Source organism: Apaloderma vittatum, unplaced genomic scaffold (assembly GCF_000703405.1).
Source record: "Apaloderma vittatum isolate BGI_N311 unplaced genomic scaffold, ASM70340v1 scaffold8264, whole genome shotgun sequence".
Classification (NCBI taxonomy): domain Eukaryota; kingdom Metazoa; phylum Chordata; class Aves; order Trogoniformes; family Trogonidae; genus Apaloderma; species Apaloderma vittatum.
This window is the reverse complement of record NW_009714283.1, coordinates 19,918-45,103: the sequence shown is the minus strand read 5'-3', so window position 1 is coordinate 45,103 and position 25,186 is coordinate 19,918. Positions and strand designations below refer to the sequence as shown.

Below are 25,186 nucleotides of genomic sequence, written 5' to 3'. Positions count from 1 at the left end.
ACCCCGATGAGAGGATGAGGACAGTCTCCCTGCTCCATGGGACCTTTGTAGTTAAGAGACGCTAGCTCACATCCAAGTAACCCTTAACCAGCTCTGTGGAAACCACTGGCACTGGACGGCACCACCCCTGTCCTTGAAGGATCCGAGATGCTGCAGAACTGCCGGCCAAGTCATGCAGCCTCTCGCTACCGTCTCGGCGACCAGGCACTGGTGACGTGCCAGCACCGTGGCTCCAATGGGGACCCTGGTGACTAAGGCCCAGTAATGGCCAGTCTGACTTCTTTCTCAAAGCTGTAGCGACAGACATTTAGTCTAAGTTTTGTTTCCACGTACAAGTCAGGCACGTCTCTTTGAAATTAGTCTCCTATCGTTCTCTTTCATGTTTTGGACTTACCATTGATGTTTACAGCTGGCAGCACTATAGACATCTTTGGTCTTCTGGTCTTGTTATGTGTGGTGGCTGGCAGTAACAGGTGGTCCTGGAAAACAGGGGAAAAGATGTGTTAAATCTACCCTGGGAGCACAGAGCTGAGAAAATTCCTTCCGATTCTGTCTTACAGGCATTCCACACAAAACTATTTATGACAGCTTAGCAAATTCAAATTCTTGAGGGAGTCTTCCAGAAGTCACAGCAATTGCTCATGCTGTGTAACCGAGAAGAAACCCCTGTCACATGCAGAACACACAAAAAAAGCCTTGATCATGTGAAGAGAGATGGAAACTACTATTAGGGCCTCATTCAACAGACTACTCATGTATATGATCAACATAATTTAACTTGACTTCAGTATTTAAACATGTGGTTACGGGCTTTGCTGAATTGGAGCCTTTACTTGCCGTGCTGCCTGCTTTACATATAAACGTCGTGTTGCTATATCCATGCCAAGCTCTTGCACCAGGACTGTATCAGTCAGTGTTGTGATGGTGTGTGAAATACAAGCTCTGCTGACAAAAGCTACCAGGGAAGTTGGATGGCAAAGCTGTGCTTTAGTAGCTGATCTCAGCTGCGAGGTGGCTGGGTGCTGCTGTAAGATAGCAGCGATCAAACTAACTACCCCAGGTTTTAGCAGTGGAAATAGGAGACGCTCTGGGTATGGATCTGATCTGCGAGGACGAATTCAGCCTTTCTTAATTTTTTTTCTTCTGTTGCTGAACTCAAATTGCTTAACTTGCAGCCTGGGAAAATACGGTTCTTCCCTGAGCAACAGGACATAAAGCGCCAGTCAAGACACCTCCTGTACTGTTGTGCTGTGCCAGAGAAAGACTGCTAAGGAGGAGGGAAGCTGCCCGTGCCTTACAGAGCCTGGCTTCCCTGAGGGAGGGTGGCTTCACTGAACCATCTCAGCACACAGTGGGCATTGTGAGGGAAGTATATTTGCTCTTTCTTAGTCATTAGGAACAAAAGACTGTGTTTATGTAATTGACAAGTTGAGTTTAAATTTCTAAGGCTCTAAGCGGAACAAAAACCTGCCGATCACCAAGTACCTTTTCCAGGTCCCAAACAACTGATGGAAAAGTTTCTTTTCCCAGCCCCTGTGTTTGCCCCTCTCCCAGTCCCAGCAATGCCAAATTCACTCCCTGTGTCTCTGAGAAGAACAGGAGCTGTCAGCCACGACCACATCAAACACGTGGAGACCAACTGCTTGAGAAGTTTCTCCAACTGTCCCACAACCAGATCCGAACATCTGCCTTTCACTTTACAGGAGCCAGCATCTACTTCACGTGGTCAAAAAGCAGAAGGAGGTTTGATGTTTTCATTTCATGCTTTCCCATTTGTAGAATTCCCACGACGTTTTACCAACCCGGCACTCGGATACTTTACAGGCAGCTTTTCAGCTCCCTGCTCAGGGGGAAGAACAGGCACACAACGATCTCATGCTTTTGGCCAAGGTTATCTTTTTGGCAGATTGAACTGGACTTCCTTCAGGACACACTTCTTAATGTCAGGGTAACTGTACTTCCTCCATTTTAATATCTAAACACTACATTATTATGTCTAAGATTCGGGGAACTGAGCTGCACACAAAGTTAGATGTTAAATATATCAAGATCTTCTGTAGATACACTGCAGAAACACCAATCCTTCTTTTCCCACCAAAAAATCCCCCAAAATACCAAATGACTAGCCATGAGAAGAAAACATTATTTCAATAAATTACTGTAATTAAAACCATCTTGGTACTGAAATCATAAAACCACGCTGGTATAATTCTCAGACTACATATGTAATTCCCATTTTGTTTCTGAACCACTAAGACAACACTCAGTAAGACAATGAGCTTTACAGAAGAACTGTTCTTGAAATTCAGTGTTCCCAAGGAAATGGCCCAAAGATGTCCATTAAAACTACATTTCGGAACAATGTCCTTGTCATGATTTGCTGATTATTTTTAACATTGCTTCAAAAATCCTTATCCTGTTGTGGGTTTTTTTTTTTTGAATTTTCAATATTTCTGAAAGTTCAAAACATCATTACCTAGCAAAACACAAGCATCGCACATCATCTGTGCTCAGGCAGGGGGGCTGGACTAGATGATCTTTTGAGGTCCCTTCCAACCCCTGACATTCTGTGATGATCACCTGTGAATCATTATAAGTAACTACTAGTTTTGCTAACTTACGTGAAGATTGGTACGTTAATTGATGCTCGCTTCATTTAGTTTATAATGGCACCTTTATTTACCGTATGCATAAAACGCATTAAGAACTATCACAAAGACTTTACAGAAATAAACAGCAGTGTCATGATAGAAATGCCAAACTTCTGGATAGCAACAAAATAAGGAAAAATCCGCAGCTACTATTACCTTTCTTGGCTGCACCATGGGAGGTTCAGGTTGGACATTTCAGAAACAGTTTTTCACTCAGAGTGTGGTGTAACCCTGGAACAGGTGAGCAGAGAGCGAGGGGATCTTGCGGGTTTCTGAGACCCAGCTATACAAATAAAGCCAGGACTGCCATTACTTGCTGTCAGAACAGTTCCACTTCAAGGGGAAAGCTGGGCAAGGCACCACCTGAGGTTTTCTTGACCCATTTTGATGACGCTATAATTCTCTATTTGCATTTCCCAGGACAGACACTGGCAGTAACAACTTCTCAGAAGAGTCCTACAGCGACTACAGAGGCAGTGCAAACACCTCAGACTTGGCCTTTACAAGCTCTGCGTCTCCTCCATCGTGGTTAAATTCAAAGACTTGGCTCAGAGTGACTCTGTAGTTAACAAACTCTATTTCCATGACTACAACGCTGCCAGACTACGTGATAATACTGCAGGGTAGGTTCAGATTCCACCAAACTGTTTTACTGGAAAACAATACTTTATTCTAAACCTTGCACTGAACACAAGATGTAAAATCCACCTTTCTTAGTGCTGTCTCACCTAGAAGCCTCCCTTGACTTTTTTTTAATTTAATCTCAACTAATATCACACTTCTGTGAATGATGCTTCTAGAGCTGTAAAGAAGAAACAAGCAGTTCACCACTGTCTGCTCTCCTTCCTTGTAATTCTGGCTTAAGACAAAAACATCAGGTAATTTTCTGCTAGATCAAGCCAACTGAATTGGGCAACTCCAGCAGGTATTTCACCCTTCACTAGGACAGCACTGGAGATGGCAGGATCTCCAGAGAAGTCTGGTGCTCTCCAGTGACTCTCATGAGCACGACGTCTAGTTCAGACTGGTCAGCCAAGATCCAAGCACCTGAAGCTGTATTAAATGAATCCCACCCTGCCTCAGGGAAAAAAAAAAAAGAGCAGTGTTTTCTAGAACGCAATTACAGATATTCAAAACCAGAGGAATACAAGGAGGAGGACCAATACATAAAATGCCAGTATTATAATTCAGTCTAGCCTAGTGAAGTGAATTTATCTACACAAATCGCAGCAGGCCAAACACATTCTGCTCAGCCACACAAAATCCTGTCAGAATCTGACAAAACTGATAAAACTTTGACACCTGTCATCCGCGCACTCTTGCTAGCAATCTTTCCACACACAGCCTGACCACGTCAACTCGCTGCAGCCGAAACAAAGTGCACAGGGACCCATTTCTGATGAAGCTGCTCTGCTATCCGAGATGTTAAAATCGACTTTCTGTTCGTTTCACAGTGTGAAAGGGAACAGCTTTCTGCTCCTGCAGCAGATGGGGAGACAGTGAAGTCATTTCCACTCGTGTTTGTGCACCCAGATGTGCTCCGGAGTTGCTGCACAACTCCTTGGTGTTTCAACACCACCTTTGGAGAAGACAGATATACAAACAGCCAGTCAGCTGGAAGTCTAAACTGCTGCCAGGAGCTAACGCGCAAGATGCACGGACTGTCTAGAAGCCGGACGTTGCCCATCGCTACTACAAAGAGCCATTTTTTAAACAATACAGAATTAGGGAAATTTATCCATCTCCCTAATAATCTTTTATCTGTTATATGCAAGATAATCCCAACTTGCGAAGGTTCATAACTACCATGACTATTTTGCCTACAGTTTAGCTCCTTACAACATTCTTGAGCCACAAAGTCTTCAAACAGGCCATAACTTTTATTTGAAAGTAATACCTGATCTTTTTTATATGTAACATAAATGAGAGTACGGATTAGTGATTAGGAGGAAATCAGATATTTAGAAACATTGTCTGAATGTATTTCTAACATGCAAAATATTTTCTCCTGTCCTATTCTGTTCTGAAACACGCAGACTGCGTCCCAGAGGGGTGTGTGATGCTATTACTCATCCCTAATTTTAAACGCTAGACAAAAATATCTAAAATTAAAATGTTGCATGTGATGTTAACACATGATATAAAACTGAAAATGAATAAACCCAAATCTTACAAGTCAGCATCTAGCCCATGAGCATGAATGTCAACCAGGGGCAGAATAAATCATAACTATTACCCAACAACAGATGGCCTTGGCTTGGGCCAAGATTTACACTTAGATGAGACGACAATTTAAATAGAAGACGCAGACCTGAGACTGCTGGCAGAATGACTGGAAAAGTATCAGCCCAGAAAGACAGTATTTCACACAGGACTCTAGCATTACCATTCTCACTTTGCTTTTGATCATCAGTTGAGTGTTATCGAAGCCAGATGAGATGGACACAGAGAGAAATAAAGATATAGATACTAAAAATCCAGCCACAAATGCATTACCTTCATTTAATAAGTTGGGATACAGAAACACATTTTTTTCCTGGGGATAAATTCTGAAGCTGTTACTTGTTAAACTTCTGATTAAAAATCACATTTATAGAGTCCTTGCCACCACAAAACATTTAGGGCACTATTTAGTCTGAATATAATTAACCAGAGCTGTAAACATTTTGTGCCCCTATAGAATGAAATTCCTCACCAAATCATTTTACAGCTATTTCAGTGCCTGCTGATCTGCTTCTGGACTCAGCCCATGGAACTGCAATAAATATTTTAAGGCTTCTTACATAAGATCAGTGTTGTCAGCGCTCTAACAGGGATTAAGCTTTGGAGCCTCGTGGTTCTCTAACCTCAACAGTCAACTGGCAATGGAAATCCTGTTCCACTGTGACAGAATATTCCAAAACTGGCTGCTTCTGCAGCTGCAGTCTGAGTCTCATGAGATGTGGTTTGCTTCTGAAAGCCCCTACTGCCTACATGCATGAAAACTTGTGGGCAACTTAGCTTTCATTTAAAAAATAAAATAAAATGATTGTTTGTAGCTCTCAAAGAACATAAAGAAAACATCACCACTTCCTACCGTGAAGTTCCATCAAACAGAGAGAAAACATGCTACTCAGGGGTCTTTTTGATTTTTCTTTTTTTTTTCAAACTATCATAATCTCATAAGCCTGACCCTTGGGTTTTAAATTATTAGAATTGGCAATACTGCTTGTTTTGGCTTTTGCAATGCATGTCCCATTGGCAATGCTGCACCCAGCAACAGATGCTTCCGTGGGGAGCAGCAGAGTTACAGGCAACCTGCAGAGCTTCTCCTCCGTTCCTCTGTGTTTGAAAGAAACACAAAGAAATTGGTCCTTGCAGCATGCCCACGATGGAGGAAAATACCACCAGTGCTATGGGGAATGTTCAGAGGAGATGTGCACACATCTGAGGGATACCTGAGTGACACGGGACACAAAGGAACGGATTTCCAAGCCCGCCGAGGCTCTGCACTCTCAGCACGAGCTGTCTGTCCTCCCACACCTAAGGTTTCTTACCCGTCAGATTGATTCCCCTAGATTTTCCTTACCTTCTCAGCTGCTGTGCTTAGGTACAGGTAAGTGTTTTTCAAGCCTTTTCTAGTGTCTTGAGTGAAAGCACTAGCTACTAGCAAGTAACTAGCATACCTCGATTTAAATGTGTTTAGTTACAGCGTATTTAGCACATCGGCCTGTGAAAACACAGCTCGTCACGCTACTGAAGGGCAAGTCGTGCCTCTGACCCTTCCTCTCGATTTGGAGCACGTACCTTGCCAACTACAGATGGGATCCATGTGAGAGCCACAACCCCACTCCTAAAAGACGGGCCCTAACTCACTTCTCATCCCTCTTCTGATAAAGACTTCCTCACGTTGTCCAAAGGAGCCCCACTCCTCTGACGAGCTACGGATAACCTTTTCGCCAACAAGTGACATTTGTTACTTTACTGGAATAAAAGCTCCGAGGAGGCTGAGTTAAAATACCAAAGAAAAAAAACTCAACGCGCTGTTCTTGTAATTTGTCTTGATGAGGAGATTTGATCTTTACCATTGCTGGGGAGACCGGCTATGTGCTAGAATATCGCAGCTAACAAAGACAGTCGCCAGAGCAGAGCGGGCAAAGAGAGCCAGGCGCCTGGGCACGCCAGCGGCTTGTCTGTCCAGGCAGCTTCAGAAGACTTCTCACAGTAAACAAACACTGCAGCTGGGCATTTTTTCATCTCTCTTTATGACTAAGAGGTCTCCCAGGGAATCGTGCCTCAATCTCTTCCAGCCCGAATCTTCCCGCTGTGATTCTAGGACCGCATTACCAGCACTGGCGATACAAGGCGAGGAGCCTCCCACACCCCGCTCAAGTGCTGGCAGCTGCTCAACCCTGCTGAGGTACCATTTTTCTTTAACAGCAATACTTCTGGTACTGTTCAACAAGTCCTGACAGCTTAAAAGCTTATCTACTATCTGACCACACCTAGCGATCTCAAGATGAAGCAGATAGAAAGCAAGTGTTTTTCTAAGCGTAAAAAAATGTGCACGGAATCTACGTATTGTCTTTAAAACCTATTTTTTCTGAACATCTTCAGGGATTTCTGGTCAATGAGATGACACTGGACCTTTTTTAGACATATGCTTTTGGCCATACAAAGAGTGTGAAACAAAAATGTGCTTTCACGGGCCCAGAAATCTGCATGCAACTTCAGAAACTCCCCGTACAGGTCTCCGAGGAGCTGGCTTTTTAAAACCCTGGGCTGCAAGAGCTGACAAGCCAGCTTTTCTTTCAGAAACCACAGATTTCACACTTCTTGAAAATTTCAAAATAATTGTTTCAGGCTGTCCGGCTGTTGCAGAGACGCGATGTTGCTGTCCTGCTCTCCTACACTGAGGCGCAAAGCCAGCACCGAGCAGCACCGCAGCCTCCAGCATGCGACTCCCAACTGGGAAATCATACCTGTGCAGCTGGAACTCCTCTCTTAGGACACCCAGAGCTGAATTTCAGCAGCTCCCTGGACACAAAAGGAGGCCATTCTCCAGCAAAGAGAACTTATTGCAATGCACTGAGGGCCGAGGGGCTGATTCTCATTTAGCCCAGCAGTTCCTGACACTGCAAAGCACAGAGCACAGACCACGGTGTAAATGAGAATCAGGTCTCAGCATATCTGTTCCTGGTTTCCTCCGTAAGTTCAAGGAGGACATGTATGAAAGTTTACAAATTTGCAGAGGAAATGGCTGTGTAATTTCACTATTGACTTGGTTGGGTGATGGCAACCATATGGTGTCCCGAGGATACACCACTCTGGATACAGGACTGGCCCATCCGAAAATGCCAGAAGCTCCTGCAGCGCCGCTTTCGCTATCAGTGGACCTTAAACAGGGCAGTACCTGCAGAGGGAAGGGTCCCTGTGAAACCACTGCTATCCTACCATATATCTGAAAAGCACGGGGATAGCTTTAAGGGCAGAAAAAAAAGAGAGGAAACCAGTTGAAACCTCTACACAAACTGTGACTCACAGCCACAACACTCACTCATTACACCACAAACTAAAACTGCCTTGTTTTTAAAGTTGATGTGTTGTCTTTTTTTTTTTTTTTTTTAGGTAGACCAAATCCAAGTGGATTTACTCACCCCATCATGGAACCTTGCAGGGAATCCATGACATTTAAAGATGAGTATGAAAGCGAGGGAAAGATGGGACAATGACTGCAAGGAGTCCCAGAAAACCCACAATAAAAATTCACAATGTGTCAGCCTCTCTGCACTGGCCCTTCAGATCCCACCCTGGGAGGCCCCAGTAGCTTTACTACTTTGAGTTTTACAATAACAATTTAACTTAATCTCAAAGAGAACTAGTTCTGCAAGTATTAAACTTGAGGTTAGCTAGCACAGACCAACACAGTTTGATTTCGCAGCATGCTTAATGAAGAAATTTTGTAATCGAGAATTCAACTCCCAAGCCCTAATCACAGAATTTAATTACTTTTTTAAGTTTTAAGCCTACTGGGGGGCAGGGAGGGAGCGAGGCTGTCCCATAACAGAAAAGGTTCCAGAAGTGGTGGGAATAGAGCTTCTTTTTCTGCTTTTATTTTTGCCCAAAGTGCTCCTATTCACACCGACACTGTTCCAATCCCAGTGTTTCTGCACACAGGTGGTTTTTACAGCCTATACTTTGCACACAGCCATGAAGTGATGAGATACACTTTTTATTTAAGCATTTTACCAGAAATAGCTCAATCCCACAGTCAATAAAATGTCCCGTAGTGTAAGATTACACCTTTCTGACTTTCCCAGACACGTTTTTATAAATAACACCTAACTGTACTCTGGAACACTTTCTGGTCACTGTCCCTGCAGAGGAGAGAGTTGTTATCCAGTTCACTTCTCACACGAGAGACCTTTTAATGGAGAAGTCTTTAGTGGCTTTTATTGTGCTACTGCCAGATGTGATACGGCCCAAGCTCCAAAACTAAACTAACTGTAAAGCACCACGCTGTGAGTCAGCCTTGTGAAAATCCCAGAGACCTCAGCGGAATGGAAAGTGCACTCTGTCTGAAGCTGCCTTTGGAGGAGTTTCCTCCATCCCCCTCAAGGGCAGCGCTGTGCTTGTTGATGAGCAGAGATCAGCTCTGGAGGTCAGCACTACGCGTCTTCTCAGTGTAAACAAGAACCAGGGGCAAAGGACCTCTTCTGGAGTAAGAACTAAAGAGGCTACGGAGACTACTAGGGAATGGAGACCTGCCGTGAACCGTGTCCTCAGCAGGTGACAGACAGAGACAGCACACCCCAGGAAAGCAAGAACTACTTTGTGTGCCTTCTCCTTTAGGACTGAATTTATGTTACATTGCCTTAAACATCAAAGGGAACCTAAAAGTTAGAAGTCAACTTCAGGTGACCTAGGTTAGATTTTTAAACAGATTACAAGTATCTCAGGCTTAAATATTTACCACCTCTCCAGTAGTTCCTGACTCCCAAAAGATCCAAGCTGTAACAGCAGTCACTGTATGATTCCATTTTAGAACAAAAAACAAAATATCTCCAGGTGTAAAAGCAGAGGACGCAGCTTTACAATGACTTGATGCAAAACCTGCTGAAATTGCTCCTGATTTCCTCTTCCTGCCTGCCCTGGGCATTCATGCTACTGCCTGGGAGCTGATGCTGAACTCCTCCGACTCCAACTCATCTCGCTAGGAGGGAGACCAGCACGGTGTACAGATATGACACCTTCCCCTACCTGTCTTCCAGCCACCAACTGTTTCAGGGGTTTTCTAAAAAAGAAGTGACTTCTATATATTTAGTAGCTATTACTAGATTTCTCTTCTATGAGCTTTCCTAGTCCTCCCCTGAATATACATAAAAGTACAGCATCTATAACGCATTTTGGCAAGAATTTCTACCAGTCTAGTTCTATCTTCCTCTCCTTGGTTTGAACTTGCATCCTCCTAGCTTAATTTGCTGCCCTTTATTTCATTTGGTATCCTACTCCGTTCCCTCTAGGTAGAAGATCAAGATTACAATTGAGAAAGCAAAAAAAAAAAAAAAGCAAGAAAATCTCATTACTCCATCGAGGTTTGAGAAGATTAACACAACAATTTGGTAATACACAACAGACTGTAAAACAAAGTATAAGCTGCACCAAAGGCAGCTGTAAAGCAGATGTCACAAAGGTGGAAAAAAAATTATATACTATTAATTTTTTCTATTTCATGGTTTACAATTCCTTTTTTCAACTTCTAAGGCCAAAGAAGAAGAATCAGGCCTTAAGATAACACTGAAGCATGCTGGTAATTAGGTATCTATTACTGGAACAGCAGAATCTACCCAGTGGCTTCTGAGAAGGAACCCTGTCTCCCTTCGGAATCAGAACACAAGCACGTTTCCATGAGACAGGCTCGGTAACCCTCCCTCCTACTGAAACATCTATCTTCTTCCTCTTAACAAAGGCACACCAGCTGCAAAAAGACCTACTATTCTCAAGCATCCTCTTCCTCTGCAAATTCCTCATTTCGGAATTATCCAGGATGAATCCATCTCATTTCCATCCAACCTTTTTGAATCTCATTTTTGACTTGCAACACATCCTAAATAAGAGACACCGAATACCATCGGTGTTCCCCTGTGAATGGGGAACATTCAAGGAAACCAGTCAGCAGAAATCTGCGTGTACATAGGTTAATTAGGCACACCACGAGGCACAGCAAAGCCAGTCTGATTGCAACGAAGAGGAAGCTGAAGGCACTCCATTTGAGCTTTATTTCTGTCATAAATGGACTCTTCCTACTAATTTTGGTTTTTTCCTTTGTATAGGTTAAAAAAAAAAAAAAAAGAGACCCTGTGAAGAAGGAGGGCACAGAACAGAAATACAGCCAGTTAAAAGTCATCTGCAGAACTGCTTTGCAAGGCCTGAAAGTAAGGAACAATGCATGCATTTGCTATGATGTAATTTTGGTTTGGCAGCAGATTGAAAAAAAAAAAATTCCTAAACACAAAGTAAGAGGATGTGAAGAACGGGATTCTATGTTTAAATAAACAGTTTGGGTTAAAATTGTATAGGAAGGGTTTTAAGGACTTGAAACTGATTTGATAATTTGTGTGTACGTTACCTTTAGAAAATTAGTTGAGTTTCAAGATAAACTGGAAAAAGTATGTCTATGCGAATCGTTGACTCAGTTCTGAACTTTTGTGAAGGCTAAAATAATCCCAGTTTGTGCCAGTGGAAAAGTTCCTCGGATTATGTTTGATAAGATCAGATTTTCTTCCAAAGGGTCTCTCAATCAAAGTAGCATCAAATAATTAAAAAAAGATATTCCAAATTACTTGAAAATTATGTTCCTTTACCATTTTCTGTCCTCCTCATGGGCTGTGTAAGCACAGAAACTCAGTGCACCTGTAACTCCCAGTTGAGTCTGTCAATTACCTTTGTAGATTTTACAAAGCTGTAAGACCTAAAATAAATTAATTGCTTTATTACTACTGCCCATAAAATGAAATTCCCCTCCTTCTCCAATTCACTGTAGCAGAGCTCTGCTTTTGCATAGCATCTGCAGGCTATTAGTTTTGCAACTGCAATCTGTAATTGCAAAAACATGTAATTTAGGTAGAGCATGTGAATAAGGTCCAGTAAAACCAAAATGGATATAATCCAGATTTTTTGCTTCTCTGACAAAACATTAACCCAAAGTTTCTCTATTTGCTTGTAAGACCTCAGGTCTTCTATGTAAGACGAATTCCGGATTCCCAGAATTACTGCCCAGCTGGAGACTCTGCCCCAAAAGAGCGCACACAACACAAACTGGAGCGAGGAATGTCGTTGCCAACAAACACCTTTTTCCCGCTGTTCTGTCTTTGTAGCCCTGCCACGTATGCAGAGAGCCAACCAAAGCACAAAAATGATGTGGTTTCACGGGCACGCTCCTTGGATACATGAGAAGAACATCATGAGATTAACTAGACTGTAAATCCTGACTTATCTCTAGATCAGATTCCCCATGAAACAGAAGCTGGATGGCTAAAAAAGAAATTTATGTCTGCCTTTCTCCAAATGCTGGCTCGACAATACTGCGGTTCAAAAGCCGTTTGCTAATGCGGCTGTCCTCTGCTTTCCCTTCCAGCTGACTTGAAAGGACAGTGAAGTACCAGAACACTTTGATCTCAGTTTATAGCGAGACCTCCATCCTTAGAGGTCTTCAGAGCCCACTTGACAATGCCACAGCCCACCTCATGCAATATTGGCAACAATCGTCCTTCACACCTGAGGCTGGACCAGAGGGCTCTTCCAAACAACATTCCTAAGATCCATACGGACTTTGTCGCAAATTTGGAAGAGTCTGTCAAGGTTACTTTATACTTTCTGTGTGGAGCACTCAAGAAAAGACCATATGAGAAAGATGTAGATCGCAATCAGGGCTACATGCACATGAGAAATGTTTCGGAATAGCTACAGAAGTCCATGAAAGGCCACACTGACTGAAGTCTCTTCTGACAAAACAATTTCCTTTCAAAGCAGAAGAAAGCATCCTTCCTTACAGGGTAAAAATGCCCATGAGGCAGTCGGAGACGCAAGAGAACTTTAACATCCTAACCAGAAACAGCTATCAAATAAAGCCCAGACTTCAACATTTTTAAATCAAGGCATTTATTTGGATGATGATGCATTCAGTCCTACAATGCCTACAACACAGGATTCAGCCCTGGTTTGAAATTAGTCTTCTTACCTCCTGCAACAATAGAAATAAATTATTTAAACCTCCCCTTGAATCTCCAACACTCTGTAAGATAGCTGCAAGGCAAGAATTAGATGACCTGCAGTTGTCTTCGTCTTGGACAGCTCGGCCAAAGAGCCAAACAGCCAGAACTGGAACACAAGTGCAGGATTCAGTCTGAAGGAAAACTTTTATAAAATGGATGAAAAAGATGTTCTCTTGAAAAGAACAACAATAGTTGTTCTGTGCTGGTGTACAGGTGAACATACATTTAAAGTTTTGGATAAAAATACTGCCAGACTGCAAAACTACTTTACAGAAGCTGTTAATGGTTCTAAAAAGTACGCCCCTGGTCTGCCATACCCTACGAAAGGACTGAACTGTTCATTAGTCCAAATGCCGAGCATGAGCAGATGCATTTTTGAGCTGAACATCAAGCATGGGAATTATCTTAAAATATATTTTAGTATCTGCAAAAGAACATAATGGTTGTTCTGTGATTGTTGCTAACTTGCTGGCAATATATTCACCGGGGAGGGTAATGCATATAGAGGAGGAAACAAAAAAAAAATAAAAAATCAAAAGCAATGAGCGGCAAATCCGAGGAATAGCTTTCAAGGCAAACAACAAGAGAGAATAAAGTCATAATCTGAATTAAATTCTAGGCTAAAATCAGTGGAAGCCAAAGCCTTTGCTTTGCTGCTGTTTGCCCTCGAGTGCCCGAGCGCCAGCAGTGGCAGCTGCGCTCGCATCTGCAGCCAGAGATGCCGCTTCTGAGAGCGCAGCAGATGGACAGGAAATTAGCAACAAATCTGTCCTAATTGTGGAAGTTGAATCAGCCACACAGACGTACATCAGAAGGACTGGAAAGCCTCCGTTAGAAATATTTGTTATCCCTCAACTTTCTGGAGAAAGCAACTGGCCGTGACTTAAGTCTCTGGGATGCCCTGCCGCCCCCGTCCTTTAGCCTTACAGCCTCTCTGGCAGTAATTCCTCTTCACCGAGATGGAGATATCACCTCCAAGCAGTGGCAAAAAAAGATGTTTTAGATGACAGGCAGAAAGTTGGTTTATAAATACAGGCAGTACTTTCAGTAAACTGCCTTTGACCTGGTTTTAAAAACGTAGGTCTCATTTACACCGTCAGTACCTGCTGCGTAAAGCAGCTTTAGGCGCATCTTTCTAAGGAACCTGAAGAGATCGGTGCTCATCCTGCTGTACTAATCTATCATTTTCCTTCCTCTGATTAATCCTATGGAAAACAGTTTCCCTCTCCTTCCACATTCTGCCAAAGCTGAATAAAAGCATGCCTTTATATAAAAGTATAATTTCCCACAATTCAAATGCCACAGTCAAACCCACAAGAATAACGCAATGTGAGAGATACAGAAAGAAAGACCATCAGATAACAAGGAAACAAACACTCTTCCCACTCAGCTGCGAGACTGTAATTTTGCCTGAATCCTCTAGATTTACCCAGAGCTCTGCAATGACTTCAGCTCAGGCTTGGGTGGGTCTCTTATACATCTTGGCAGCAGGGACAGGCAAAGTTCCGAGGCCGCCAATGGCTGGACGGTGGTCTGGCACAGGAGGGTGCTCCAAATCCAAGCTGCCTTTTGTTTTTCCCAAAACGCAGTTTCAGAGGCAACAAGGTTTTAACATTAAGATGCAGTGGGCTGAATCCAAACTTGACGGCAGCGTTTTAATCCGTGCAACGTGTATTGCATTATAGATGCGTGTTGGAAAGATGTTTCTCATTCTGCAGATCTCTGGACATCTGTATGACTAAGGATTTATCTATTCATATTATTTTCTTCTAATTAAAAGAGATATTGAACATAATAATGTTAAAGAAGTTATCTCCTTATTACTAATAATCTCAGTTAAAACAAGAGAGTATGAAGACGACATTTCCTTTCACTTTTTTTGGCTGTTGGTTTTCATAATTTACATTTACCACAACCCGGCGAGCTTTTTTCTCTTCACATTTGTAGCTAGGTTTCACTTCTGAATCTCGATTCTGCATCACTTTGTTGCCAAGTGGCTGCTGTTTGAATTTCTAGCATTGCTGAGGAAGATGTAAATTGGTTCTAGAAACAGATTTCATTTATAAGGGGAAAAACTCTATAAACATTTAATGTTTTTTCCCCAAAAAAGAAAACCTCAAAACAAAACAAGATGGAAAAACGGTCTAGAAGGTATAAGTAAGTTACGTGACTAACTCACATGGTTAACGGTGGCAGAAAGGATCTTGGATGCCTGATGCTGAGGATTCTTCCTTAATTACCCACAACCTACCTTACAAAAGTGCATTTCAGAATGGCCGGGCACATCCTACAGGTGGCTGAGCAACCTGACCCCTGTGGCCACCAGAAACAGGAGGGCTCCTTCCCCCTTCTTCAGCCCTCGCACCTTCCCTGCCAACCTCTGGCAATTGTCAGACTGTCCTCCAAGTGTTCTGAATTCTTCAGGTTGTTCTTCTCCTCACTGAGTAAAATGGCTTGAGAACGAATCCGACAAGAGCATCCACAAACAAGGAAACGCTGAAAACGGGAACTCTCCTTTCTGGTGGTGGTAAACTGTATAACTGGCTGACTAGTCTTTCCCCTATAAAATGTTGGAAGCTGCTCATGCAGCTAGAGAAGAAATCATCCAATTCTGACCAGTGTGAGAGAACAGTATTTGTTTTTTTTGTCGGGTTTTTTTTGAACTACAGTGCTGTAGGATCTCGTACAAGCCATCAAAACTTCCAGCACTCCTTTTCCATCTTGCAACCGTGCACGTGAGTAACTGCCTGTCTGCTTCAGCAATGGAATGAGCAAGATCACAGGCACCAGATCAGACTAAAAAGAGCGAAAGGTCAATTTTGCAAAGATAAAAACGCAGAGAGATGCTTACTTGCATGCTACTCAGAAGACACATCAGGCTGTAGCTTTCAGGCTAGGCCTGTCTCTCTTCCTGGAGAGCAATATGTTTCCCTCTATCAGTACTTGCCAACTCCCAACCACATTTAAAACACAATGGCTTGAGCAAACAGAAGCCTTTCATCTCCCCACTTAGGGTGAGATTAATTTTTTCCAGCTTTTGCTGTCTGACAGGCTCCCTTTAAAAATCTACAGGGGAGAGGCACCTCCGGAAGGAAATTCACTCCATGCAATAGTAGGTGCTTGGGGCAGGCGGGAAAAATTGAGAGGAGCTTTTCCGCCTCCGTTAAGTGAAGAAGGAGCCTTGCGTGGTGCTTGAGAATTTGTGGTGCCTGGTAGACCATAAAGAAACAGCAGTCTGAAATGATTTAAACAAAAAACCCAACAAACAGATGCAGAGAATTAAGAAAAAGAGAAGCATTAGAGGAATTGACTCAAATCAAATAAGCCTGAGCCAAACTTGGGGACTGTGGCCAGGGCATTCAGGAAAGTTTTGTCACCTTTTGTTCAGCACTAGTGAGATCACAGCTGTATTTGCTGCCAGGTAAAGACTAGAGGTAAAGACTTTGGCTAGAGACCTGTGGAGGCCCCTCTGGCAAGCACTCCTATGATTTTTGGGAACATTCACAGTTTAAGCACAACTGTTAGCGAGTGAAAAACAAAACAATACTGCAAAAGGCTATCAGTGGATTTTTACAAAATCTTTCCCATTAAGGATTATTCAGAAACTCTGGTGTACGGGGAGAAATTAATGTGTGCTGTTCTCTGCCTTTATTTGTGCACATCTCACTTGACATGTGCCACTAAATTAAATATCTAGACCTACAATAAATGCTTTTGCCTTGTTCTAATTACCTGTATTCCGCTTGTGAAATAAGAAATCTCAATATAATTTCAACATTTTCTGCCAATATCCTGCAAAGTGTGATGCAACCATATCAGAGAACCACAGAAGCTGTGTTTTCATAAATGTGGGTTTTAAAAATGAAATGCCCCATTGACAACATTTCACCAAGCCACTGGAGTTTCCAGCTTCTCTATTTCAAAATGTACAGAGCTTTCAGGTCAAAGAAAGGCTCTACTGGAATTCTAATCAGAGAATAAAGATGTGAGGAATGACACATGAATAACTTTATACATCAGCGTACACTTAGACAAGGGGCTGCAAGTACTATGGCAAAATAACTGATTTCACTACGTGGACTCAGCTTGTCCTTAACAAATTTAATATGTGCTGTCTCGAGAGAGACTACACATATCGCCCACCAATGAAAATACTCAATCAGGTCCTCAACACAAGGGTATACAGAAGAGCAAGAGCCTAAGGCTACTTCATCCTGGTGGATGTGCTCTCTCTTATTTCCATCCCCTCTTGCCCTCTGCACCTCTCCTGGCTCTGCAGAGCTACCCCCTGACCTGCAAAAAGGCAACGTGAACTCCAGGCAGTCCCCGAGCTGCAGATCATTTCCCTCCCTCCCTCTGATCACACACAAATCTGTTCAGAAGCCTACCAAAAGGGCACACAGCCCTCTAACAACTGCACACGCTGTTACTGCGAGGGAAATGCAGACAAGGAGCACAGCAACGTATCATTTCATGGGTCAGACTCAATACCGTAATCTCATACAAGGCAAAGCAGCTGCACTAAGGCTTTGTCAGGACATTTTCAAACAGAAAAAGTGCAGCAAGCAGATAAAGGTGATTTGTAACAGAATCGGACAAAAGGTACCACAGCTGAGGTACAGTGTTCTGGGTTTATTTCTCTTCTTTTAATCCAGACCATTCTTGCTCTTAGGTGTCTATTTCCTATGAGAATTAAGTTACTGGCCATGACTTTTATAAGCAAATAGGTAAATACTTAACTAATCAAGATTTGGAGAGACTATAAGTCACAAGGGCTCTCATTTCTGATCCACATAAGGAGGTACTAATCCACAGCAGGATAATGACCGGTGATGTTTCTAACTGCCAGGAGACCGGAGGAGGGACAGGAGTGTTGTAGGGAATTAAACGCTAATTATTCAAGAACATCTCCCTGACAAGGTCTGCAGCCACACTCTCATGCTGACAGGCACACGTGTGCAACACAACGAGACTGAAATACTTTTAAAATGCATTTGTTGCTTCCTTTTGACAAGTTACATGCTGTGGGTAAAATCCTTATCCCGGGGCTGCCATACCAATTCAACGCTAACCAGCTCTATACTGAAATGGAAATATTCTGTCTCGACACTATAACAGTTTACCCAGCTGGCTTCACGCTCTCTTTTTAGCATTTTTAGTATCACCTCTGTGTTTAGCCTGAACCTCCAGAGTTCCTTTCTGCTTGTGTAAATGCAGCTCTTTACATTTTCTCTTATTCTCCTGGAACCACAACTAACCGCTTTTGTCGAAATTTTACACCAAGAAAACTGCTGCATCTGCCCTTTTTCTCCAAGTGACAGCATGTTTATGTCCTGTTTCATTTTTGCACACATTTCTCTACGTTGGTGCGTGGGAAACTGAGCTCGAGAAGTTAGGAAACTTCTTGCCTAGATTGTATGCGGCACCTTGAGTGCCTGCTGGAGAGTTACAGCTTACAGCTGGTAACCAAACACCAAACAGATGGTTTAGCAAAGGCAAAGAGAAACCCGCAGTGTATTTCCTTGAAGTCAAGGAGATCCGCCTCTGGAGACGCTGGCCCCAGACTGGGATGGCAAAACGGTTTCTTTTCAACCTCATTTTCTAGTAGTCACCTGTCCAGTGATTACCTTACTGAGCTCCTGATTAAAAAATCCAGGTCTGAGAGCTCAGGACTGTTCGTAGAAAGGAGAGCTCTGCGCTGCTTTCCTGGAAAGGCGATTAAACAAGGGCCTCCCAGATGCTAACCCGTGACTCAACCCAGGAGCCTCCACACTTGGCCAAGGCTTCAGGGAAGGAACCATCAATGAGGAACAGCTTGAGACGCTTCTGGAGTCTCAGAGGAGGGTATTGTTTAATACACAGGAGCCTGGCTGGACTTAGATCAAGAGCGAGCAGCCTGTGTACCTGCCTCCACAGAGTGAGCTCTCACCCTGAGCACCGCTTGGACTGTTCTCCTCGTATCTGGTATCACCTCTCTTTGAGAGCTGACACTTCAAACCTTATTTCGGACAGTCACAAACCCCAGGAATTGTAATAACCACTTATGCAATGCAATGCTTCAGTGGAGCTTTGCTAACCAAACTCCAAGGGCAGGATTTAACAGAGAGGCCATTTCTACCCAGGTCTTCTGTGGTGCACGTGCTGTTCAAGTCCTTCACGTGCCGCTCCTGCAGAGCAATGCCTTCTCTTGAAGAGAAGTATTTTCTAGTGCCAGAATTATTCACAGGCACATTTTGCAATCAAAACACAACGAGGATTTCCTGAACAGTGGTTTCCAGCACGAAAGACTTCTCAGCTTAGCTCAAGATATTCCAAATTCTTAATCACTGACCCCAAGCTGGGCAGTTTCCATCCAGCTATGCTGGCAAGATGAGTTTATCCAGCTACATGGCGAGAAGCAAGCCATACCAGGCATGAAGCAAAATGATCTCATCCTCAGACTCATCTCTCTGCTTTAACTACGAGAAACAAAAGCCCACCTTACTGATAGCTGGCCTGGCTGAATTAAGTGGCAGGAAGCTGCTATGGACACAGGTAGAACACACCTACACAGGACTCTCTAAAACAGCGTTTAATCACAGAGCACACGCTTCTGCAGGAGACCCATTCTGATCCTGTGATAAAACACAGTGAAGAAAATTTCTTAGGGCATTTCTTAGTCCTTTATGAGAAGCAAGTGAATTTCTGCAGGTACGGGTCTGTCTTTCCATTAGCCATCCTGGTAGATAGGCTGCAAGAAACGGTAAGTCCCAGAAGGGGAAATCAAGCTTTATGTTCCACTCTCAGTTTTAAAACCGGTTACAAGTTTCAAAGCCAGTTTAAAGATTAAAACTTACAGTTACTTTTATCACACTTCTTGTCCTAGGAGTGTAAGCGATTTAAAAATAAAATCTGGAAGCCACAAGTGTTCTGTTTGGTCCAGTGGGAGGTGATGATAATCTGCACACACTCATAATAGCACCTGGGCTCTTACTTCATAAAATAAGCTTTGTGTGCTGTCCAGCTAAAAATCTGGCAAAAGGATTAATTCAAACTGGAAGCAAATAACTTCTTCTGACCAGAATTAACTCTAAAAGCGTGCCTAAGACTTTGAATAACATTCTCAAATCTAATACTGTCATTATTAACATTTGCTAAAAGAAAGGATTTCTATTGCGGACACAAACACTACCTAAAAGAATATTTCAGGTCTACAAATCTTAGTTTTATAAAGACTCTGCCTAGGGCTGTCAGATGTAAAAACTGGAAAATAACAGGAAAAAAAAGAATCAGTAGTCTGAAGCTGTGGAAGTGTGAAGTCCAACTGAGAAAATAAGCACCATTATTTCAAAGTGCTCTCTGTGTATACTATCATTCAAGGCAAATGAAATATCATGAAGGTCCTTTTCATGCAGAAGCTTAATCCTACCAAACACAAGTCAATGCCTTACTGGCTACTGCAGCTCCAGTGCTGAAGGCATCTTTTGTATCTTCATCAAGTTAGGGCTCAGTCAGCATCAATCCCATAATTAACTACTGCTACAGATCATAAGCAAGAGCCCATCACTCCCTTCTGAGAACTATTCCGAATAATCTACGCCAAACTTTCTGAATAGCACGCTATCACTAAAGAAAAAAGCATTATTATCTGGCTTTATTAAAGTATTATTAATGCATTATTAAACTTGGGTTATTTCCTGAACGAAAGGAACTGCTTCAAAGCTGCACTTCCACTGTCTGCTCTACTTGAATGCACATTACTTGTTTGTAGATAAACTTGTGTTCCTGCTCACTTTATTGTCAGCAATTATCTGTTCTCCATTCTTAATAAGTGAGGTACTGCTGTCACTCCCTTTACTGAGACAATCCCCACTTTATAATCACATCTTCCTCCCACATTTCCCAATTATACTTCTCTAGCCTATGTCCACACCAATTTCATAAGCAGTGGGTCTTTTACAGAGGCTTTCCAAAACCAACAATCTTCCTCTATTTCTTGCCCACAACTCTTTGTCTGTCAAGCACGCAGCGCATTTTAAATACATGTATACTATTACTGGTCACGTCCGTCTGCAACCAGTTTGAGTCCTGGAGACATTTTTTGCAGTATGTTTTATTTTCACTATAATTATCTACAGCGTATGTTGTCCTTCCAAATACTAGTTTTAAAAAAACAAAGTATTAGTTAGGCCTGGGACATATAAGGCTGAAAGAAGTTCAGTGACAGCACTAATATGATTCATGAAGTTCTAGTAACCATACAGAAGACAAACAAATCAAGGCTACACATACAAAACTCAAGAATATCTTTTGCTCCATGCCAGACATATTTGCGTGACTTTTGTGTCTCTGCTTATACATCTGTCCTCAACACCACGTTCATTCTCAATTTTAGTCAGAAGACAGTGGGGTTTGACGGGACCTAAGAAGATAAAAATCTGGAGTGACTGAAACTTTGCTTCCAAAACGTCATGCAGAGCTAGGAACAGCACAGACGTTTCCAAAGGAAACAAATGCCTGCTTGACGGGACAGGCATTACCTCCCTTCTCAGAAATGCGTTTTGCATTCTCGTCCGGGTCCCTCCGAACCGCTGCTCACATCTGGCCGAGCCAAACAGCTGCTGCCAGGAAGAGGTGACACTGCAGCTGGTACTTGCTGGCTGCTCGTCTCTGGCTTCCGCTCAGGGCACATCCGAGGTGTCTCCCTGCCCGGCTCCTTCTTGTCCTCCTGCGCTCAGCCCGCCTGCCTGGACGCTGCCCCTCTGACGCGCACACACAGCTCTCTGCTGCTCCACTTTTCAAAGGATGTTCTTGCACAAAACACAACTTTAGGCCTTGCACAACAACAACAGTAAGAAATAACGAAGCAATCACAAGTTTTGCTGTATGGCTTTTTAAAGAATTGCTGGCTTTTTGCTGCAAATCTAAAAAACTTCTTCAGAGCTTCCCATTTCTTAAATTCGGAGTTGTGTTGTTCTCATACACGTGTACTTTGACAGTCCCAGGATTCAGGCCATTTGTGTAAGGTCATTTGTGCTCTATAGCCCAACGCACTTTTTGATTTTATTCTAGACTATTAGATTTCTCTCTGGAGGTTTTTAGACTGAACTCTAAGATGCTACCAACAGCAACACCTTCCCCAGCTGAGTATCCAGAAAACCACAGAGAACCCTTCTCCCCACCACGTCCCAGTCCCCATCTACCAGAAATATTCCACACCAGGAGGGATGACACTTGAAGAAAGACTCTGTTTTCATAAGGACACCAGGCATTTGGGAGGAAAAAGTTCTCTCTGACGCAGAAAGAATACAGAGTTTAGCCAGAAAAGTGGGAATTTGTAAAAAAGAATGCAGAAAGCCAGCTTCATTTTCACTAGTGACGCGTGGAAACTGGAGGTTTTCACTATGGATTTTCAGATTTGAAAATCCTCCGTAATTTGACAGAGGCTGGCTTGCTGAGCTTCAGGGCATGCTGAAGCACAATCACACACACTGTTTGCTGTCTCAAATTTTCCCAGAGAGGTAAGGGCTGGCCTCATAGAGACGACAGGCTGACTTCTGCTTTGAAGAGGAGAGGCAGTTTTATCACGGATACTATGTCCTGAGCCTCAGTGCTTTCACACATATTATTCTCAGCATCTGTATACAACACAGGACAAGATCTGAAAATCTTAGGATAAAGTAATTTTTTCCCTCTGAATAGCTAAGGTCAGGCTCCCCAGGAAAAAGGGAAGTTTGCAAAATCTTTCAAAAACCTCCATATTAACTTGCAGCAGTTGCAAACCCACAGGACTCAAATGTATAAAATAGCTACTGTGTCTTTAGAAGCAGCAGGACTATGTGAGTCTAATCATTGCATTTTGTCTGAATGAACGACCAAATTATACATCCCAGTCCACGGAAATCCACAAACAAAGTCAACAGCAGAAAACCTCATGTTCAGTAAAAACCACCCATTGTCAAGTGCAACAAAACAGGAGAAAAGTATAAGCCAGGACTGAATTTCTGGCTACGAAACATCCTCTGAAGCTGACTTCTTACGGAGCAGTTTTGCCTGCAGGATGTAGATGGCATCAAGAGTGCAATGAATTGGAACCTGCCTCACTCCTGCTCTCAGAATAAATCCAAACTATTGCCAGAACTGTGTGTGCAGCACAGAAAACTACTGCTACATGAGCATGATAAAGCCAGTCATTATGATATTTTTACTGCCAATTACCACAGCGCAGGCTTATTACCAACAAAAGCAAAACACAACCTAGATATTTTTATTCCTAGTACATTGATCGTTCACAGGAAGAAAGAACAAAAGTTCTGATTTAAATCTGGCTTAATCACTTCAGTGAAAATTTGTATGCAGAACTTGAGAAAATCTTAAATGCTCATTAAAGGCATTGGCTTGTAGGACCAAAAATTCACATCCATAATAATATGTTGCCCTGAAGCTCTGTGGTTCCTGTGCCATGGAACTTGAAGCAGAAATTTGCAAAGCGAAATTCTGGTTCTGTCGAAGTTGATAAAGGCTTTGCCATTGATTTCCACAGGGCCAGCATCATTCTCGCTCTCACAAATAACAAAGAGAATCACCTTTTAATATCTCTTTTTATACTGCAATATAACGTAAGGTATTTTTTACACGCTGTATTAAATGTAGTTGGCAAACTTTGGTATCAGGAGACATTTGTACTTTGAAATAAATAAAGTGGTGGGAGGAAATGCTAGTGGCCTTCTAAATCTCCCAAGCGAGTCAAACTTTAAACCATATTTTCCTTAAAAACAATAACTACATTCTTGCCCTAAAAAAATGTCCGTGTCCTTAATAAGCCTGCAGAGATGTCATCAAAGGGTCACTGACAGAATCTTTCAAGATGGGGAAACCTACTGCTTAATCACTGCAAGTCGTGGATACTCTGATCCTAACCACACACGAGTGGAAGGATCTGGAGCGGCGTTTACAGGCCAGAGCAAATTGGAATAGATTTGTTTTCTCCAACGATTTACTTAATTACTTTTCAAATTAAGCTAGCTGTTCAAGTAATTCTAGAAACAATCTCAAGGTCTGAGTACTCCATGGCAAAACAGATGTGAGCTCAGAGAGAGAAGTGTTTGGGTGCCAGGCTTGCAGGAGAACTGTAGCGGCAGCAGGTGTCTATCTCCCTGCTGCCAGAGCACGTTATATCATCCAAACTGAATTCTGCAGCTGCAGACTTTGTATCACAGACATTAAAGAGCAGAAATCAAAGGTATTGGCAGAGCACTGGGCTCTCAGTTCTGCTTCTCAGACCTGGGAAAAAAATGGAAGGAAGGTTCAAATGCCAACTGGAGACTCTAACGTGCTTCAGCAGAGCTCAGATTCCTGTACAATTTTCACAGAAATACGGCAACTTGTTCTCGGTACCTGCTGCACAGACCTCTTAGCCCTGAACATGCTCCCCAAACCAACCCAATTTAGTGGCCCAACTCAGAGGAAGGTTGCAAAGATGTGGCTTCTGAGTGCTGGCACATCTGGGGACAGCAAAGGGCCCAGCTGTGAATCACAGAATCCTAGACTGGCCTAGGCTGGAAGGGACCTTAGAGATCATTTAATCCAACCTCCCTGTCACGGGCAGGGACGCCTCTCAACTAGATCAGGAAACACACGGGGACCGAGCGGGGATATATACTATTGGAAGTGCACATCTTGTTACACTGCCATTTCTGCACTGCTAAATGACCACTGAAAACAACAGCTTCCTAACAGTTTAGCAGCAAGAAGAAGTAAAATGAACAAGTTAACATCTCAAGAAACAAATGGTGATGAGCCCTGCACCTATGAGGCATGATGGCCTGGCAGAGCTGGGAGAGAGCACTGCTCAAAGATTCTTTACTCACTGTCAGTTAAGTATTTCTTCTTGTTTAAAAATAACATTACAGATTCCCCTGGCAATAGTAGAAAATTAATTTCTCTAGAGTCCCAGAGTCAAAGCCCAGCTTCTTATACGGACTCAGCTGATCCCAATACTACTTTATTTTCCTTTCTTGTCCTTAAAAAAAAGAGTAAAACCAAACTCCAACCACAAACGTGCAGACATGCAAGCCTTCCAATGCAAGGAATGAAGATAAAATTGATGAGAGCCTGAGAAATTCAGTTTTACAGGTACCAAGCAGAGGCTGACAATGTACGTGAGCTTTGCCCCCCTACGTCGTACCTTCAGAAGCCCTGGCTGAGTCCCTCTCTGTAAGAGAGGCATGGGCAGTCCTAGCAAAGCCACGTTCTAGAAAATCCACGGACTCAGGGCACAGCTCCTGTGGTGCAAGTGAGAAC

The 25,186-nt window shown here is 42.9% G+C and overlaps 1 protein-coding gene across 1 annotated transcript in view; it reads right to left on the bottom strand.

Moving 5' to 3' along the window:
* The window catches only part of LOC104273367 (cyclic AMP-dependent transcription factor ATF-6 alpha-like), a gene marked incomplete at its 5' end in the record, with an annotated part of 52,029 nt that overhangs the window by 16,302 nt on the left and 10,541 nt on the right, over positions 1-25,186 (bottom strand). The window contains one exon of the mRNA XM_009868685.1: positions 395-479. Coding sequence (XP_009866987.1) covers positions 395-479 — 85 coding nt within the window. The remainder of the gene's footprint in view (positions 1-394; positions 480-25,186) is intronic.